The sequence below is a fragment of the Lithobates pipiens genome, unplaced genomic scaffold (genome assembly GCF_037356315.1).
Source record: "Lithobates pipiens isolate NorthernLeopardFrog02 unplaced genomic scaffold, aLitPip1_a1.2 Scaffold_18, whole genome shotgun sequence".
In the NCBI taxonomy this organism is placed as follows: domain Eukaryota; kingdom Metazoa; phylum Chordata; class Amphibia; order Anura; family Ranidae; genus Lithobates; species Lithobates pipiens.
In genome coordinates this window covers 615,665,799-615,683,342 of record NW_027507758.1, presented here as the reverse complement: position 1 = coordinate 615,683,342, position 17,544 = coordinate 615,665,799, and the positions used below count along the sequence as shown (strand labels likewise).

The 17,544-nt window shown below is 47.3% G+C and overlaps 2 protein-coding genes across 2 annotated transcripts in view; both read left to right on the top strand.

The window, feature by feature from the left end:
• LOC143986837 (uncharacterized) overlaps positions 1–17,544 on the top strand; it is a 548,778-nt gene that overhangs the window by 220,667 nt on the left and 310,567 nt on the right. The window lies entirely within an intron of this gene.
• Positions 8,336–17,544, top strand: part of LOC143989274 (uncharacterized) — a 59,498-nt gene continuing 50,289 nt past the window's right edge. Inside the window, 6 exon segments of the mRNA XM_077489349.1 lie at positions 8,336–8,394; positions 8,497–8,715; positions 8,794–9,015; positions 9,168–9,303; positions 10,074–10,906; positions 11,075–11,129. Coding sequence (XP_077345475.1) covers positions 8,371–8,394; positions 8,497–8,715; positions 8,794–9,015; positions 9,168–9,303; positions 10,074–10,906; positions 11,075–11,129 — 1,489 coding nt within the window. The 5' untranslated portion in view covers positions 8,336–8,370.

The window sequence follows — 17,544 nt, the reverse complement described above, 5'->3', positions numbered from 1 at the left end:
GATAGCCCAACTGGCTTTCTGAGGTGACTTCAACAGTGGGTAAGTCGGCTGCACAGTGGAGAAGGTCATCAACATATTGGAGGAGAATCACTTCCAGGTGATCCTCTTGTTATGTCAAGGATGATAGCCGTAGCATTTGCAAACTAGCTTGGAGAGTTCTGTGCCCCTTTTTGGCATAACTGTCTGGGTACGTTGCTGCTTCTTTTCGTGGGAGAAGGCAAAGAGGTACCTGCAGGAAGGATGCAGGGGTACACTGTAGAATGCATTTGCCAGGTCCACCACAGTGAAGTACTCAGCCATTGGAGGTACAGCTGATAATAAGGTATATGGATTTGGCACAATTGGGGTGTCCAACACTGCGACTTTGTTAATTGCTCGCAGATCCTGCACCATCCTGTATCTGTCAGGTTCTCCCTTAGGTGTTTTCTTCTTGACAGGAAAAAGAGGTGTATTACATGGTGAGGTACAGGGGATCAAGGCCCCATTCTGGATCAAGGCAGCTACATGTTTCGAGATAGCTTCTGATTGCGCCAACTTAAGTGGGTATTGTGGTTTCCGGGGCAATGATGCGCCCTCTTTGAGCTTGACTGAAACTGGTGGCACTTTTAAGTGACCAATGTCTTCCGGGCCTGTGGACCATAGACACGCAGGAATTCTGTCAAGTACTTCTTTTTGTATTGAACTTGGAGTTATTGCTTCATGAAGTGTCATCAGGAGAGGCAGAGAATACAAAGCAGATGAGTCTTCCAAGGATAGGGGAGTATGTAACTTCACCCCCCCCCATAGGTGTGAAAATGATTGACGCCTGTAGTCTGGACAGCACATCAGCTCCTTGTAGATTCAAGGGACATGTAGAGGACACCACAAATCTGGTAAGCAAATCAGGAAATGTCCCCACTTGGAGAGGCTCAGTGAGTGGACTGGAGCGGGGCACCCCATCCACTCCCACGCAGGGAACATCAATAGTGGAAAGGAAAGAATTATCAGGCAGGTCCTCAGCCCTCAACACACTCCTGGCTGCACTCATGTCAATGAGAAAAGTGGTAGGTTTTCCTTGTATAGGTAACGTGACCTTTTCTAGGGGTCCCCCAGTCTCATTTGAGGACACTGTCATAAGGGGTGACACGGGTTTTCTCATTTCCTAGCATGAGTTGGGGCGTGGTGGTGAAGGTCCATGTCCACGTTGCCCTTCGCGGGGATCCCTGTCATGTCTCAGATGTCTTGGGGCTCTGCATACTCTTCTGATGTGACCCCGCTTCCCACAGTTGTAACAGATGATCTTTTCCCTGGTATTGGGCAGTGGTGGTGGACGAGTGTAGGCAGGATCTTCGTCTTGTGTTACCATGAGGGGCGTTGTTTTTTTTTTTTTTTTTTGGTTTTCTATCCCTCTGGCCACCAACAGTAAATTGGACATTTTCATTGAGCGATATTCAGGGCGGGCCACCATCAGGCTTTTTCCTGATATCCTCTCTGAGTCCTGAGACAAAAGCAGATGATAACACGTGTGTGTGTGTCTTTTCATAGAGGGAGAAGCCCAGATGTTCAAAGGCCTGTATGAGTCTAGCATGACACTTCTCCACAGACTCCCCTTTATCTTGGGCAATATCTTGGATTGTGGTGGTCTGATCTGCCAATTTCTCCTTTGCCCAGTCGCGGAGTTGTGCACAGAACTCCAAGCCTGAGGTATAAGAAGTGGCACTTGTCAGGCAGACATCATTGAAGGCTGTCTGCGTGACTGGCCAAAAGACATGTCCTGCTTTAATGTGGCATAGGCTGATCAAGTCTCTCCAGGCAGCTGAGTAAGTTTCCTGTATCTGCACTATCCTGCGGTAGAAGGGCATTGGCTGTTTCTCTGGGTCAGGCAGACTTGTCACTAAGGTTGCTGCTTGTGATGGAGTAAAAGCGACATACATTACCGGTGCCCCTTCTGGTAACCGAGACTGGTGTTGGGGCAGGGAAGGGGCACTGTTCTTTATGGTTGTCAGCATACGTTTGAGATCCTCTCGGAACTGTGAATCCGGAGCCGGATTAGGGGTTAAGACAGCAGGTGGCCTTGCTGCCTGTTGTTGGCCTTCCCACTCGCACGCTTCTTCATCATTAACATATCCGGCCTGTGAAGGTAGTGCTTCCATATTAGGGAAGACAGGTGTGTGGTAGGAACCATCCTGGTTTAAAACGGGGAGAACTGGTTATATGCCATGGCTGGGCCTATTGGGTGTACCAAGATGGCCTCCGGCAGGAAGTGCACTGGGCTGTGCCTGAAGTGAGGGCTTGGGTGTACCAAGATGGCCTCCTGGGAGTGGTCACAGTGGGTTGTGCTCGGGTTGGGGTGGTGAGAAGGGAGTGGGCGTTAGTTGTCCCTCTCCTCCTTCGTTCCAGTTTTTTGTATATGGGGGCGGTACAGTCACATTTAACTCTGTGATACACATACATAGTACAATTTGCATCTTTCTTGATTTCCTCTTCTAATATCACATTCTAGCATTCCCTTCTCTCTCTCCTTCTCTCTCCCGGACGGCTTAAGAGGAGAATACAGGCAACAAAGTGGTTAATACTCCTCTGACTGCTGTCTTATCAAAGAATTCCTAGGGTGGGGGCTCGCATCCCTGCGAGAGATCTGTCTCCTAGCACACTCCTGACTGTTCGAGGGTCAAAACTAGCACGTCAGAGGTGGTGTGGAGCAGTGGCTTATGGCCCAACTGATCCTTCAGGTAGCCACTTTCTCTCACTGTCACCCTCTTCCTGTATATCAAACAGTAATGGACAAATACACACAGGACATGACACCTGACACTCTTTGAACTGCAAAGATAGCTCTCGGGAAAAGCTCACCTGAGTCACAAGACTGCCAAATTCCAGCTAGCCTTCTTTCAAACTGCCCTCATTCACAGTTTGAGCTAAACCCTCAGGAACGCTTTCCCGAGCAGAACATTCATAGACGGTTGCAAGGCTGCCACATCCGCAAGCCTTCTTTCAAACTGCCCTAATTCACAGTTTGAGATTAACCCTCAGAGGTCCTACACAGCCAACCTCGAGTAACCCCGTCTATAAATGCCTGCAGAATTCCACCCCACCACCAGAGACACAATCTAGGGGTGAGGATGGACATACGCCTGCAGCTGCACTTTCAGTCTGCTAAATTTGCAATCCTTCAGAATGACAGACACTGAACAGATAATAGTCAGCAGAAAACCATTAGCAGGTTCGTTAAAACAGCTTCAGGCGAGAAATAAGTTACCTGCCTCTTTGAACAATCGAAAGGAGCCAACAAGACCAAATCAACCAGGCAAACCAGAGAAGTCGTACAAATGGTAAGGATAAATATGCTTACCGTACTGTTAGGGCTGCGCGCTTAACCCCCTTCTCTGGTCTGGCCAGCCGTTCAGTCCTGGAATGCGGTCTCCCTTCGATTGTGGCCTGAAAGCCCCCACACACGGGCGCCAGTTGAAATGGATAAGAATTATAAACTAGTTCTTGGTTATCTGCTGCTATTCCTAATTAAAAGTATAAATGTGCATGCACATTAGAAGTAAACACTCTCTGAGATATGTTCAGTTCAGGCTACTTCTAAATACTGATTTATTCGTGGGCGGTGTTAATATTTTATACAGAAAGATACGTCATTACTATGTCAGTCTAATTGGTACATCTTATTGGTTACAATACAAGAGAAATGAAGAAACTTGATGCTTGAAGTTTGGTTGAAGCTGGTTCCCTTATCTCGAATGCATTCCTCGAACGCGGGGGATGTGGGGGGTAGACGCCATCTTGGCTCCGAACAGAAAGTCAATCTGTATATTACATAATAAGTAAGGAACATGTATATACATAAGCAAATAGACATTTTCTGATTATCATTATGTACATTGGATTCCTTAACAATAGTAAGAGTGGTGAGGAGAGTGCAGGTAGGCTTAGGCAGTTGGTCGTAATAGTGGTGGTAATAGGGGATTCTATAATCAGAAGGACTGATAGAATCATTTGTCACAGCATCGCCTCAACCAAATGGTTTGCTGTCTCCCTGGTGCCAGGGTGCGGCATGTGGCGGACCAGGTTGATAAATTACTGGGAGGGGCTGGGCATGACCCAGCTGTCTTGGTCCACGTCAGAACCAATGACAGAATATATAGAAGGTGCAGGCTCCTTAAGAACCAATTTAAAGAACTAGGCTGCAAATTGAAGGGAAGGACCTCCAAGGTGGAAGGAGTATCACTGCTTCAGGAAGGTCAAGCAATAGTAAACCTCTTCACCAGTTGAGAAGCCACAGGTTCTGGCAATGCATGTAGCAATGGATAGAGCATATATCTGGTCAGCCGCACTCCGAAACAATAGCATGAGTAAGCACTGTTTGTAGTGCGAAACATGTTTGTTTTTCTGTCTGCAGTGGCATGTATTTGTGATCCTGTGTGTTTTTGAATAAAAGGCAATTTTTTTGGAGTGCGGCTGTCCAGATATATTCTCTATCCAAGGACCTCCGAAATATTGCCTGTGACATGCGCAACACAGGAAACGCATAGGAAGATTAGAGAGCTGAATGCATGGCTAAAGACCTGGTGTAAGGAGGAGGGATTTGGGTTTTTGGAGTACTGGGCTGACTTTTAATTGTGGTGCAACCTTTATGCTAAAGATGGTTTGCACCTAAATGGAAGGGGGTCTACTGTGCTGGGGGAGAGGTTTATGGGAAGGCCGGAGGAGTATTTAAATTAGGATTGTGGGGGGAGGGTGAATTAGATTTTAATGGGGCAGACAGGGGCCAGCCCTTATTGGTAGGTGGAATAATGAAAGATGTGGGGAGGGCTATGGCAGATGATATGAAGGATACTATGTTACAATCAACCATTGGAAATGGTACTATCTGTACTAAAATAAAAACTATGCAACATATATTTGCAAAATTTGACAATGAATTAAAGTTTTTGTTCACCAATGCCAGAATTCTGCCAAGCAAAATAGGTGCGTTGGAAGCTCTGGTGCACGAGGAGAACTATGATCTAATTGGTATTGCTGAATCTTGGCTTCATTCTTCTCATGACTGGGCTATTTAATATTCCTGGCTATGCTCTCTTTTGGAAAGACGGGGTAAAACAGAGGGGTGTTGGTGTCTGTCTCTACGTGAGAAGTGATCTCAAAGCGAGTGTGAAAGAGAACCTAGTTGATGGAGAGTGTGAAGCATTATGGGTACATGGGTGTGGGTACCACAAAGGTTATCATTGGAGTTTGTTATAGACCACCCAGTGTTAGGAGGTGGAAACACCGCTCCATACACAGATGGAAAGGGCTGCGACAGTGATAATGAGGGATTTTAACTACCCGGAAATTGACTGGAATAATGGCACTGCTGGGACAGTTAAAGGGCAAAAATATATAAACCTATTACAAGACAATTTTATGGTCCAGTTTTATTGAGGCCCCAACTAGGAATGACGCTCTGCTGGACCTGGTAATCTCAAACCATTCAGAGCTTATTACCAATAGTCATATAAAAGAACATATGGGTAGCAGTGACCATAACCTGATTTCATTTAATGTAAGCTGAAAGCAACAAACACATACAGTAAGATAAAAACACTTAACTTTAAGAGAGCAAATTTTCCAAGGATGAGGGCTGCATTCCAGGACTTAGACTGGGAGGGAATATTGGCATCAATGGACACAGAACAGAAATGGGAATTCTTCAAAGTGACTGTATATAAACTCACTGCAAAGTATATTGCCATGGGCAATAAATTTAAAAGGCTAAAAATAAAACCTATGTGGCCAAAGTTTAAATGGCTATAAATAATAAAAAAAAGAGCCTTTAAAAAATATAAAAATGAAGGAATACTATCATCATTTAAATGTTACAAATAATATAGCAGAATATGTAAAAATGAAATCAAGGATGCAAAAATTCAAAACAAATGACAGATTGCAAAAGACATACCCCAAAAATTATTTAAATATATTAGTAGTAAAAGGGTCAGGTTTGAGCATGTAGGCCCTTAACAAAATAATCTAGAGTGGGTGACTGGGGACAAAGAGAAGGCTAATGTATTAAATACTTTCTTCAGCTCTGTGTCTACAAAGGAGCATAGGGGAGCTCATGTCCATAATGGGGGTAGTAGTGACACAGCTCAAAGGTGATCTGGTCCAGAAATATTTAGATAGACTAAAGGTGGATGGTACAACTGGATTGGCGTAGGGCCAATGTGGTGCCCATATTTAAGAAGGGATCAAAGTCTTTACCAAGTAACTATAGACCTGTTAGTTTAACTTCTATAGTCAGGAAAATACTGGAGAGTTTAATAAAAGACCACATAGACAGCATGGATTCAAGAAAGACAGAAGTTGTCAAACAAAGGCATGGAGGAGCTCAGCTATGAGGAAAGATTAGAGCAACTGAATCTATTCCCTCTTGAGAAGAGGAGATTAAGGGGGGGATATAATCAACATGTACAAATACATAAGAGAACTTGGTGTTGAGTTATTCACTTTAAGGTCATCACAGAGGACAAGGGGGCACTCTTTACATCTGGAGCAAAAAAGATTTAATCTCCAAATATGAAAAGGTTTCTTCACAGTAAGAAATGCATGAATCATGGATGCATGAATCTATCTATGGTGCATGATGCATGAATCTATCTATGGTGAGAGAGAGTGACAGGAGAGAGGAGGCGGTGAAAGTTGCGCCCTTTATGCACGCGCCGCCACTGCCAGGCCCCAGCATCAGGCTTGGAGGAGTCAGCTGAGTTATTTGAACACAGCGTTAGCCACTTGCTCTTTGACAATTCACAGTCATTACTTGATTCATCAAGAGTACCTCTATAGGGTTAGGGTGTGAAGGCGCCACCTACACCCAAAGCTCAATTTTTCTGCACCTGTTAGTTCTATCCAAAGTCTGTGAAAGCGACATTAGAATTTATCGAAAAAATCTCTAACCTTTTTCCCAGTTCACTAAATTGTGGCAACTAAATTGTTTACAAAATAAAGAAAGCTTGCAGGGAAAAAAGTAATTTTTTGGGCTTCATAAATGTCATTATTACTGCAGCAGGTTCTATACATGGTACAGATGTGCCACTTTATAGGCAGATTAAGGGGACCCATCAGGCACTATATTTAAACTCATTTTACATTTTTATTGTTATTTCTAATTTTTATGGTTTTACTTTAAGCATCAGTAACTCACTGCTTATTTAAAAATGTTTTTTAAAAACTTTTTTTTTGATTGATACATGTCCCCCTGGCAAGTATACAGACCTTCATAATCAGTGTATGCCCAATAACTTGCATATAAGTTTTCAAAATAGGCACTTTTGATTTTTTTCAGTTCCAGTTCCATAGACTTCAGTGGGATTCCTTATTCAGTTCTGAACTTTTGTGATGTTTGAAAATTCTGCCGCAAACCGAAGAGGAGGTCGTTTGGCCCATGTCTAATCCTGGGACGTAGAGATCCTTCCCCTCCAATGTTGGGATGAATAGCTTTCTACAAAATTAGGTTCTTCCTGTATAGGAGGGGTTGTATATTGGAGGACTTCCTCCTATTTTTTTTTTTTTTGCCAGTGTCCAATCAAATGTGGTGCATAATCCTATGAATGAGGAATAATATGGTTACTCTGTGTCCCGTGATGTACTCCAAGAAATGGATTTTAGTAGAAAAATCCAGTTGTTCTTGTTCAGGAGAATGTCCTCTTCCCCAAAACCCTGGCCCGGTGGTTGTAGGGGTCTGTAGGTGACGGGCTTATGGAAATTTTTTAAATGCTCAGGTGGAGCTCATGTCTTTTACCAAAAAAATATTAAAATACTTTTCATACTACTTCTACCTGCATCTATCATTGTCTCTTGCTGCCTAAAAACCCCGTTTGTGGGGGAACTGGTTCTGCTCGGGTCTGTAGGTGACGGGCTTATGGAAACCTGGAAACCCCCTTTTAATAAAAAAAAGGGGCTCTAGGCGGCTGCTGCAGCACAAAAGGTTTTTCACCTTAATGTATAGAATGCATTAGGGTAAAAAACCATGAGGGTTTACAACTCTTTAAAGACAAACCTGTAATTGGTTTTGGTTTCATGCTGAATAAAGCGCATTTTACTTTGGTTGAACTGTCTCCCAGCTGGCTGTTCACCCCACTATAAATAAAACAGACCTGACCAGAGAGGTGAGGAGGATTCTGGGAGGTCACATGATATCATTCTTATCTCTATTAATAATACACGGACCTGACCGGAGAGGTGAGGAGGATTCTGGCAATGTCACATGATATTAATGATTACTATTTTTACTTGAATAGAGTTTTCCTCCCGTGAAGTCTGGAGATCATATCACCATCAGTGTCGCCACCTCACACCTTGTTATTCAAGAAAAACAGCAAACATAAGATTGTAGACGTCACCAAGAAGATGATGGAGCTGCTGACAGGAGAGGTGAGCGGTGCTGGGAATTCTGGGACATTATCCAGTAACAGACAAGGGATGTGTACATTATCTGCATTGTTACAATTGATGTCATTTTTGTTAAATATCCAGAGTGGAAACCAGAATGATTGTAAAATTGATGTTAAAGAAGTTATAAAAAATGAGGATGGGATGATGGAGGAGTCGGAGTTTCCAAAAAGACACAAAGATCTGAACCAGGACACCATGGTGGACTCATCCAGCTACAGGAACCCACCAGAGAGATGTCCCCGTCCTCTGTATTCCCAGGATTCCACACAGGAAGGTCACACCATCCCTCACCATCATCAGGTAGATGATTGACAATTATCGGTAGTTATGATTTATACACAGCATGTTTATTACAATGAATGTTTATTATATATTCAGAGTGGAAACCTCAGAGATTATAATATTGTTGTTAAAGAAGAGTATAAAGAGGAAGATGAGGAGTATGGAGTGATGGAGGAGCTTTCAGAAGGACACAAGGATCGCTACAAGGACATTATGATGGAGTCACCTAATAATAAAAACCCACCAGAGAGATGTCCCCGTCCTTTGTATTCTCAAGATTCCACATGGGAAGGTCAAACCATCCCTCATCATCATCAGGTTGGTGGAGTTGAGGGTCTGGAACATAAAGTGATTGAACACTCTGACGTGGAGATGATGTGTGGACTCTACAAGATGATATTTTCTGTGATCTCACATCATAAATACTTCTATTTTACAGATGTTATTTTTTGCCGTTCTGTTGGTTTTAGGGTAAAGATCTGATGAACATGAAAGTTGAGGGTGAAGTAAAAGAGTCGTATATGAGGGATGATCAGCAATATATGGAGGAGGATGGAATGACGAGGACATTCAAAGAGGAGGACACTCCTACAGAAATCAGCACAGGTGAGCCATAATATATTCTTCTGTTATCTCTGCTCTGTTACGCCACACTGATTGGTCCAGAGTAGGGCGGGTGATGAGTGACATCATAGGTTGACAATAGTTGCCTCCTTGTACTTATATCCGTCCTGCACATTATGTCTTCTTTTTTTCTCTCAGATGGACCCCCCTTCTCTGTACTGCAGACACAATTTATTTATTCAGGCATAATTCATGTATAGTGATGAGCTGAACATACCTGGGTCCGGCTTGGGGTGGGTTGGGCGAATTTGCTGAACTCAAACCCCATTGGGCTGAATCTTAGAAATCCGTAATGGCCATTTTCTATGCTATTAGGCAAGGGATTGTCAAACAAATGGGGGGGCTGGGCATTGCCCTGGGGGACATGTACCGAAGCAAAAATATTTTTTATTTAATTCCATTTTGCAGGGAGCAGAGATTTTAATAATGTGAAACATTAAAAATGCAAAATTCCTTTAAATAACATGTTGGGGTGTCCTTATAATACCTGTGAATTGTCACATCTCTACAAGAAAGTTTTCAAAAACAGACTTGAGCTACATCTATTCACCCCGGCTTATAGCAATATTGCCCTTCTAACAAGGCTGTGTAAATGTAGAAGTGACCTGGGTGGAGGAACAAATTACCTTTTACTGAAGTCACAGCTGGTTGGGACATCCACAGAGTACATCTGCTCCCTAAAGTCAACCTGATCCAGATGGAATCTTGATTTAAGTGAACTCACCATTGTGTTTTTTTTTATATTTTTCCAGGACACACTATTGAGAAACGCTCAAAGGATTTTCTCACTTTAGGTTGTAAAATGGAAGATGAGGACATCACAAGAGATTGTGTAGGAGAAAAGATAATGAGCTTAGCTATGGATGGAGGACTTCAGAATGTGGCTGGACCATCAAATGCCTCTGACTCTGACCAACCTCATACTGAGAGGGATGGTGCTGGAAATCAGGGGGAGGAGACGTTTTCCTGTCTTGAGTGTGGGCAAAGTTTTAGCTCTGAATTAAGTCTTACTGTACATCAGAGATCTCACAGGGGTGGGAAGCCTCAATCCTGTTCCAAATGTGGGAAATGTTTTCTTCATAAATCAGAACTCATTATCCATTACAGATCTCATACGGGGGGAAAGCTAAATTCCTGTCCTGAGTGTGGAAAATGTTTTTCACAACTGTCCCATCTTTACACACATCAGAGGTCTCACAAGCGGAAAGAGCTGAATGCCTGCCCTGAGTGTGGGAAATGTTTTAGGTGGAAGTCAGAACTATTTCTACATCAGAGATCTCACACAGGTGAAAAGCCTTATTCCTGCCCTGAGTGTGGGAAATGTTTTTCAGAAAGGTTCAATCTTGACAGACATCAGAGGGTTCACACAGGGGAAAAGCCTTATTTCTGTCCTGAGTGCGGGAAATGTTTTACACGGAAATCAGGACTTATTCTTCATCAAAGATCTCACACTGGGGAGAAACCTTATTCCTGCCCTGAGTGTGGGAAATGTTTTTCAGAGAAGGCCAGACTTTACAGACATCAGAGGATTCACACAGGGGAGAAGCCCTATTCCTGTACTGAGTGTGGAAAAATGTTTTCACAGGTGTCCCATCTTTACAAACATCAGAGGTCTCACAAGGGGAGAAAGCTCTATTCTTGCCCTGAGTGCGGGAAATGTTTTCCAAAGAAATCGCTCCTTATTATACATCACAGATCTCACACTGGTGAGAAGCAGTGTTTCTGCTCTGAGTGCGGAAAAAGTTTTTCTCAGAAGTCAGACCTTGTTCTACATCAAAGGTCTCACACAGGAGTGAAGCAGTATTCCTGTCCTGAGTGTGGGAAATGTTTTTCAAAGAAGTATAGTCTTTACAGACATCAAAGTATTCACACGGGGGAGAAGCCATATTCCTGTGCTGAATGCAGGAAATGTTTTTCACATAAATCAGACCTTATTAGACATCAAAAATCCCACACGGGGGAGAAGCCATATTCCTGTAATGAATGTGAGAAATGTTTTTCACGGAAATCAGTCCTTCGTATGCATCAAATCTCTCATGCGCTTGGGAAGCCACATTCCTTCACTAATTGAATTTAAGGTATTCCATATTCAAACACATCACAGGTTTCACATGAGCTTGAAGCCAGATTGCTGTCCCGAGTGCAGGAAATGTTTTTCATAGAAGTCAGACCTTGTTATACATGAAATATCTCTCTTGGGAAAAGCTGTTTTACTGCCCCAAGTGTGGAAAATGTTATACATGGAAATCAGACTTTGTTATACATTAAACATCTCACACGGGAGAAGCCGTATTCCTGCCCTGATTGTGAAAATGCTATACATGGAATTTTTGTCTTTGCTTTACATGAAATTTTTGTCTTTGCTTTACAAAAAAAAAATCTTACATAGTTGAGAAGCCATATTTCTGTCTTGAGTGTTGGTAATGTTTTTCCTGATCCATTTATAGCATCATACAATGGTTGACTACCCTCTGCTTAACAAATCCTGTAAGAATGGGGACAGGAGTACAAAATTACTGCCTGTACCTCAAGCCACACCAGAGAGGCAGCAGGAGCTTAGACAGATAAACAAGTGTCTGATAAACTGGTGCAAGAAGGAGGATATTGGGTTCATGAAAAACTGGGATGACTTTGTGAACAGTTAGCAGCTCTACAGCCGACACAGAATGCACCGAAATGAGACACTTTGCTGGGGAGAAGATGGCCAGAAGGTTGTATAAACGACTGTCACACTTACCCCTAATACAGACACTATAGCTGGCTTCTGTGTTCTTCAGCTATAGCAGCACCCATTCCCATAAGGCAGGCAGGCATACCAGTACTGTGTTGTCCCCAGCTATAGTGCCTGGCCACCATGCCAGGGCAGGCACAAACTGAGCAAATCAAACAGGTATTTGCGGTTGGCAGACAGGCAGAGTGGTTCAATGAAAGTCCAGGTGCAAGGCAGACAAGGTTCAGCATAGTCAAGGCAAATTTTCGGGGAGATTGGTGAGATATTCACCTGCTGAGCTCACAGTGAATAGCTGAGAGGTTGTTAAGGAGCGAGCAGGAAGCTGGCCGCCACATCCTTAATAACGGATGAGTCATCAGCTGTCAGTGGGCTTCCCTGCTGACAGCTGAATAAAAAATAAATATTGCGAGCAATAGACAATTTTGAAAAAAAAAAATGGTATGTGGGTCCCCCCCAATCCATACCATGCCCTTTGGGTCTGGTATGGAATTTAAGGGGAAACCCATGGCAAAAAAATAAAAAGGTGGCCCCCAGATCCCACCCCCCCCATGTGAATGAGTAGGGGTACTCTTATTCACCAAAAAAGTGTCAAAAAGAAATACAAACACACACAGTTTTTGACAGTTCCTTTATTAACCACTTCCCACCCGGCCACTGCATATAAACGGCCAGGTGGGAGCTCTCTACTCCTGACAGGACGTTCCTGAACGTCATGTCAAAGAAGCGGGATCGCGTGGGCGCGCTCCCGCGCAGCTGCGCGATCCCGGTGCGCGCGTGTCCCCCGCACACGCCGCATCTCGGATCGGCAGGAGAGCAATGTCATTTGCCCTCCTGATCCGCACGATGGCTGTGTCTAATCATAGCCATCGTAAGTAAACAAAGGGGGATGGGCGGCAGATAACCGGTGATCGCGCCGCCACGTGCCCGCGCAGCGGCGCGATCCCGATCTGCCTGAGACCCCCGGAGACCGGAGAGAAAAATACAACAGGAGGGCCATGTGATTGGCCCTCCTGATCACATGACGACTGTGTCCAATCACAGTCGTCATGTAATGTAAATAGAGAGCAGTTGTAACTGCTCTCATCTCTTCCTCTCCTCACACAGAACCTGTCAGTGAGGAGAGGAAGAGAAATCTTTGCTTCAGCCGGGAAGATCAGTGAGTTTTCTAGCTGTTTGTCTGCTGTTTACCCACTGATCTCCCAGCTAGTGTCCCCAAAAACACAGTGTCCCCAAAAACACCTGGCACATCGGCCCGCCATCTGACACATCAGCCACCCGCCATCACCAGGCGCACCTGCCCGCCATCACCAGGCGCATCTGACCCGCCATCACCAGGCGCATCTGACCCGCCATCACCAGGCGAATCTGACCCTTCATCACCAGGCGCATCTGACCCGCCATCACCAGGCGCATCTGCCCCGCCATCACCAGGCGCATCTGCCCCGCCATCACCAGGCGCATCTGCCCGCCATCACCAGGCGCATCTGCCCGCCATCACCAGGCGCATCTGCCCGCCATCACCAGGCGCATCTGCCCCGCCATCACCAGGCGCATCTGCCCCGCCATCACCAGGCGCATCTGCCCGGCCATCACCAGGCGCATCTGCCCCGCCATCACCAGGCGCATCTGACGCCCGCCATCACCAGGCGCATCTGACGCCCGCCATCACCAGGCGCATCTGACGCCCGCCATCACCAGGCGCATCTGACGCCCGCCATCACCAGGCCCATCTGACGCCCGCCATCACCAGGCCCATCTGACGCCCGCCATCACCAGGCCCATCTGACGCCCGCCATCACCAGGCCCATCTGACGCCCGCCATCACCAGGCCCATCTGACGCCCGCCATCACCAGGCTCATCTGACGCCCGCCATCACCAGGCCCATCTGACGCCCGCCATCAGGCCCATCTGACGCCCGCCATCAGGCACATCTGACGCCCGCCATCTGACATCTTCCGCCCGCCATCTGACATCTGCCCGTCAACATGACTAAAAGGTCGTACAGCGCAGAGGAGGCTTTCCAGATGCTCCAGAGTATGTCGGACGAGAGTAGCGGGGAACTCTCTCCGTCAGACTCGGATAGCGATTATGAGCCAGTGGAAAGCAGTGGCTCCGAGATGGAAACCGAGGAAGATAGAATCCTAAGGCCGCGTACACACGGGCGGACTGTTCGCCCAACCTTGTCCGCTGAACAGTGTTTGGGCGGACAGTCCGCTCGTGTGTGGGCTTTCAGCGGACAGTTTCAGCGGACAGTTGGACGGACAAAGTCTTTCGGAAATTCCGAAAAACTGTCCGCTGAAACTGTGTTTGAGCGAACAGTCCGCCCGTGTGTGGGCCTGTCCGCTGTACTTTCGAAATGAGCGGACTGTTCCCGCTCGGAAAGTCCGCCCATTTCGAGCGCGTGTACAGGTAGGCGGGGCCCGCGAAGGAGACGTCGCGGGCTCCGCCGCCTGGAATGGGCTTAAAGGGGAACCCCAACGCCGAAAAAAATCGGCGTGGGGGTTCCCCCCAAGTCCACACCAGACCCTTGTCCGAGCACGCTACCCGGCCGGCCAGGAAAGGGGGGCGAGCGCGCCCCCCCTCCTGAGCCGTACCAGGCCGCGTGCCCTCAACATGGGGGGTGCCTTGGGGAAGGGGGGGGGCCGCGCGGCCCCCCCACCCCAAAGCACCTTGTCCCCATGTTGATGAGGACAAGGGCCTCTTCCCGACAACCCTGGCCGTTGGTTGTCGGGGTCTGCGGGCGGGGGGCTTATCGGAATCCGGGAGCCCCCTTTAAGAAGGGGGCCCCCGGATACCGGCCCCCCACCCTATGTGAATGAGTATGGGGTACAATGTACCCCTACCCATTCACCTGTGAAATAAAGTACAAATAAAAACACAACACAGGGGGAAAAAATATTTTATTGCACAGCCGGGGGTCTTCCGTCTTCGGGGGTCTTCTCGCCGGACTCCTCCGCTATGTGTGTGTAGCTCTTTTGCCAGCGGAGGAGTCCGGCTTTCTTCCTCCCCGCCGCCGGCCTCTTCTCCCGACTTCGGGGGTCTTGTCCCCCTCTTCGGTTCTTCTGCCGGGCCACCGCGCCTGGTCCGGTGGCCCGGTCTTCTGTCGCCGTCTTCCGTTCTTCTGTCGCCGCCTTCGGTTCTTCTGCCGGGCCACCGCGCCTTCTTGTAGCTCTTTTACAGGCGGTGGCCCGGTCTTCTGTCGCCGTCGCCGCCTTCCGTTCTTGTTCTTCTTCTTGTTCTTCTTGTTCTTCTCCAGGCGATGTTGACTCGACGAGCTCTCCGGCCGGAATGCCGGGGACGCGCTGTGCGGTCACTTATATAGTGACAATGGGGCGGGGTCACATGGTATATGTCACATGGGTTGGTCACATGGGTTGATGTCACATGGGGACTATGACATCGTAAGGGGGCGGGGTCACCATGTGACATCAACCCATGTGACATATACCATGTGACCCCGCCCCATTGTCACTATATAAGTCACAGCGCAGGGCGGCTCTGGCATTCCGGCCGGAGGGAGCGACGTGTCAACATCGCCTGGAGAAGAACAAGAAGAACAAGAAGAAGAACACGAACGGAAGGCGGCGACGGCGACAGAAGACCGGGCCACCGCCTGTAAAAGAGCTACAAGAAGGCGCGGTGGCCCGGCAGAAGAACCGAAGGCGGCGACAGAAGAACGGAAGACGGCGACAGAAGACCGGGCCACCGGACCAGGCGCGGTGGCCCGGCAGAAGAACCGAAGAGGGGGACAAGACCCCCGAAGTCGGGAGAAGAGGCCGGCGGCGGGGAGGAAGAAAGCCGGACTCCTCCGCTGGCAAAAGAGCTACACACACATAGCGGAGGAGTCCGGCGAGAAGACCCCCGAAGACGGAAGACCCCCGGCTGTGCAATAAAATATTTTTTCCCCCTGTGTTGTGTTTTTATTTGTACTTTATTTCACAGGTGAATGGGTAGGGGTACATTGTACCCCATACTCATTCACATAGGGTGGGGGGCCGGTATCCGGGGGCCCCCTTCTTAAAGGGGGCTCCCGGATTCCGATAAGCCCCCCGCCCGCAGACCCCGACAACCAACGGCCAGGGTTGTCGGGAAGAGGCCCTTGTCCTCATCAACATGGGGACAAGGTGCTTTGGGGTGGGGGGGCCGCGCGGCCCCCCCCTTCCCCAAGGCACCCCCCCATGTTGAGGGCACGCGGCCTGGTACGGCTCAGGAGGGGGGGCGCGCTCGCTCGCCCCCCTTTCCTGGCCGGCCGGGTAGCGTGCTCGGACAAGGGTCTGGTGTGGACTTGGGGGGAACCCCCACGCCGATTTTTTTCGGCGTTGGGGTTCCCCTTTAAGCCCATTCCAGGCGGCGGAGCCCGCGACGTCTCCTTCGCGGGCCCCGCCTACCTGTACACGCGCTCGAAATGGGCGGATTTGCCTCCTCCTTACGTGGGCGAGTCCGTTCATTTCAAAAGTTGAGCGAACTGTTTGCCCAACCTTGTTCGTCAAACAGTCCGCTCGTGTGTGGGCAAGTCCGCTCATGCAAATTTTGAGCGGACTGTTTGACAAACTGTTTGCCGAACAAGGTTGGGCGAACAGTCCGCGCGTGTGTACGCGGCCTAACAAGGAGAAATGAGCAGGCGCAGACATCAAACAGCAGCGCACCACTCCAGGATGATATGCAGGCATCCACCAGCAGCGCAGCACTCCGGGATAGGCAGGCATCCACCAGCAGTTCTGCAACCTTCCTTGAAGATAGGCCAGATACTAGCAACGGAGCATCCCATCAACGAGGCAGTGCCCATACTAGCCTTCCAGATGTTCTGCTGTATCCAACATGGCTGCCCGATACGTCAGTAGAACCTGTTATTCCCCTTTTTACATCCCAGCCAGGCCCTCAGATACAGACGGAAAATGTAACCCCACTTTATTATTTTCATTTATTTTTTACCAATGATCTCCTAACTGACATTGTGGAGCAATGTAATCTATATGCCAGCCAACATATAGCCAACAATCCCAGTTCCTCCTATGCCCGTCCTTTTTTTTGGAAACCCCTCACCGTGGAAGAATTTAAAATTTTCCTTGGCCTAACCCTCAACATGGGGCTAACAAAAAAAAATGAAGTCCATTCCTACTGGTCTACCCAACCTATCCACCACATGCCGGTCTATTCATCAATTATGCCCAGAAACCATTATGAGATGATCATGAGATTTTTACATTTCAATAACAATGCCCAATGCCTCCCTCGAAATCATCCCAGTTATGATAAATTATTCAAAATTCGGCCCCTAATCAATTTTTTTTCCGCCAGTTTCAAACAGATGTTTACCCCTGATAAAAATATTTGTGTGGATGAATCCCTATTACACTTCACTGGGCGACTTGCAATACAACAATACATGCCCAGTAAAAGAGCCAGACGTGGGGTAAAATTTTATAAGGCGTGTGACAGGGCCACGGGTTACACATATGACTTCATAATTTATGAGGGAAAAGACCGACAG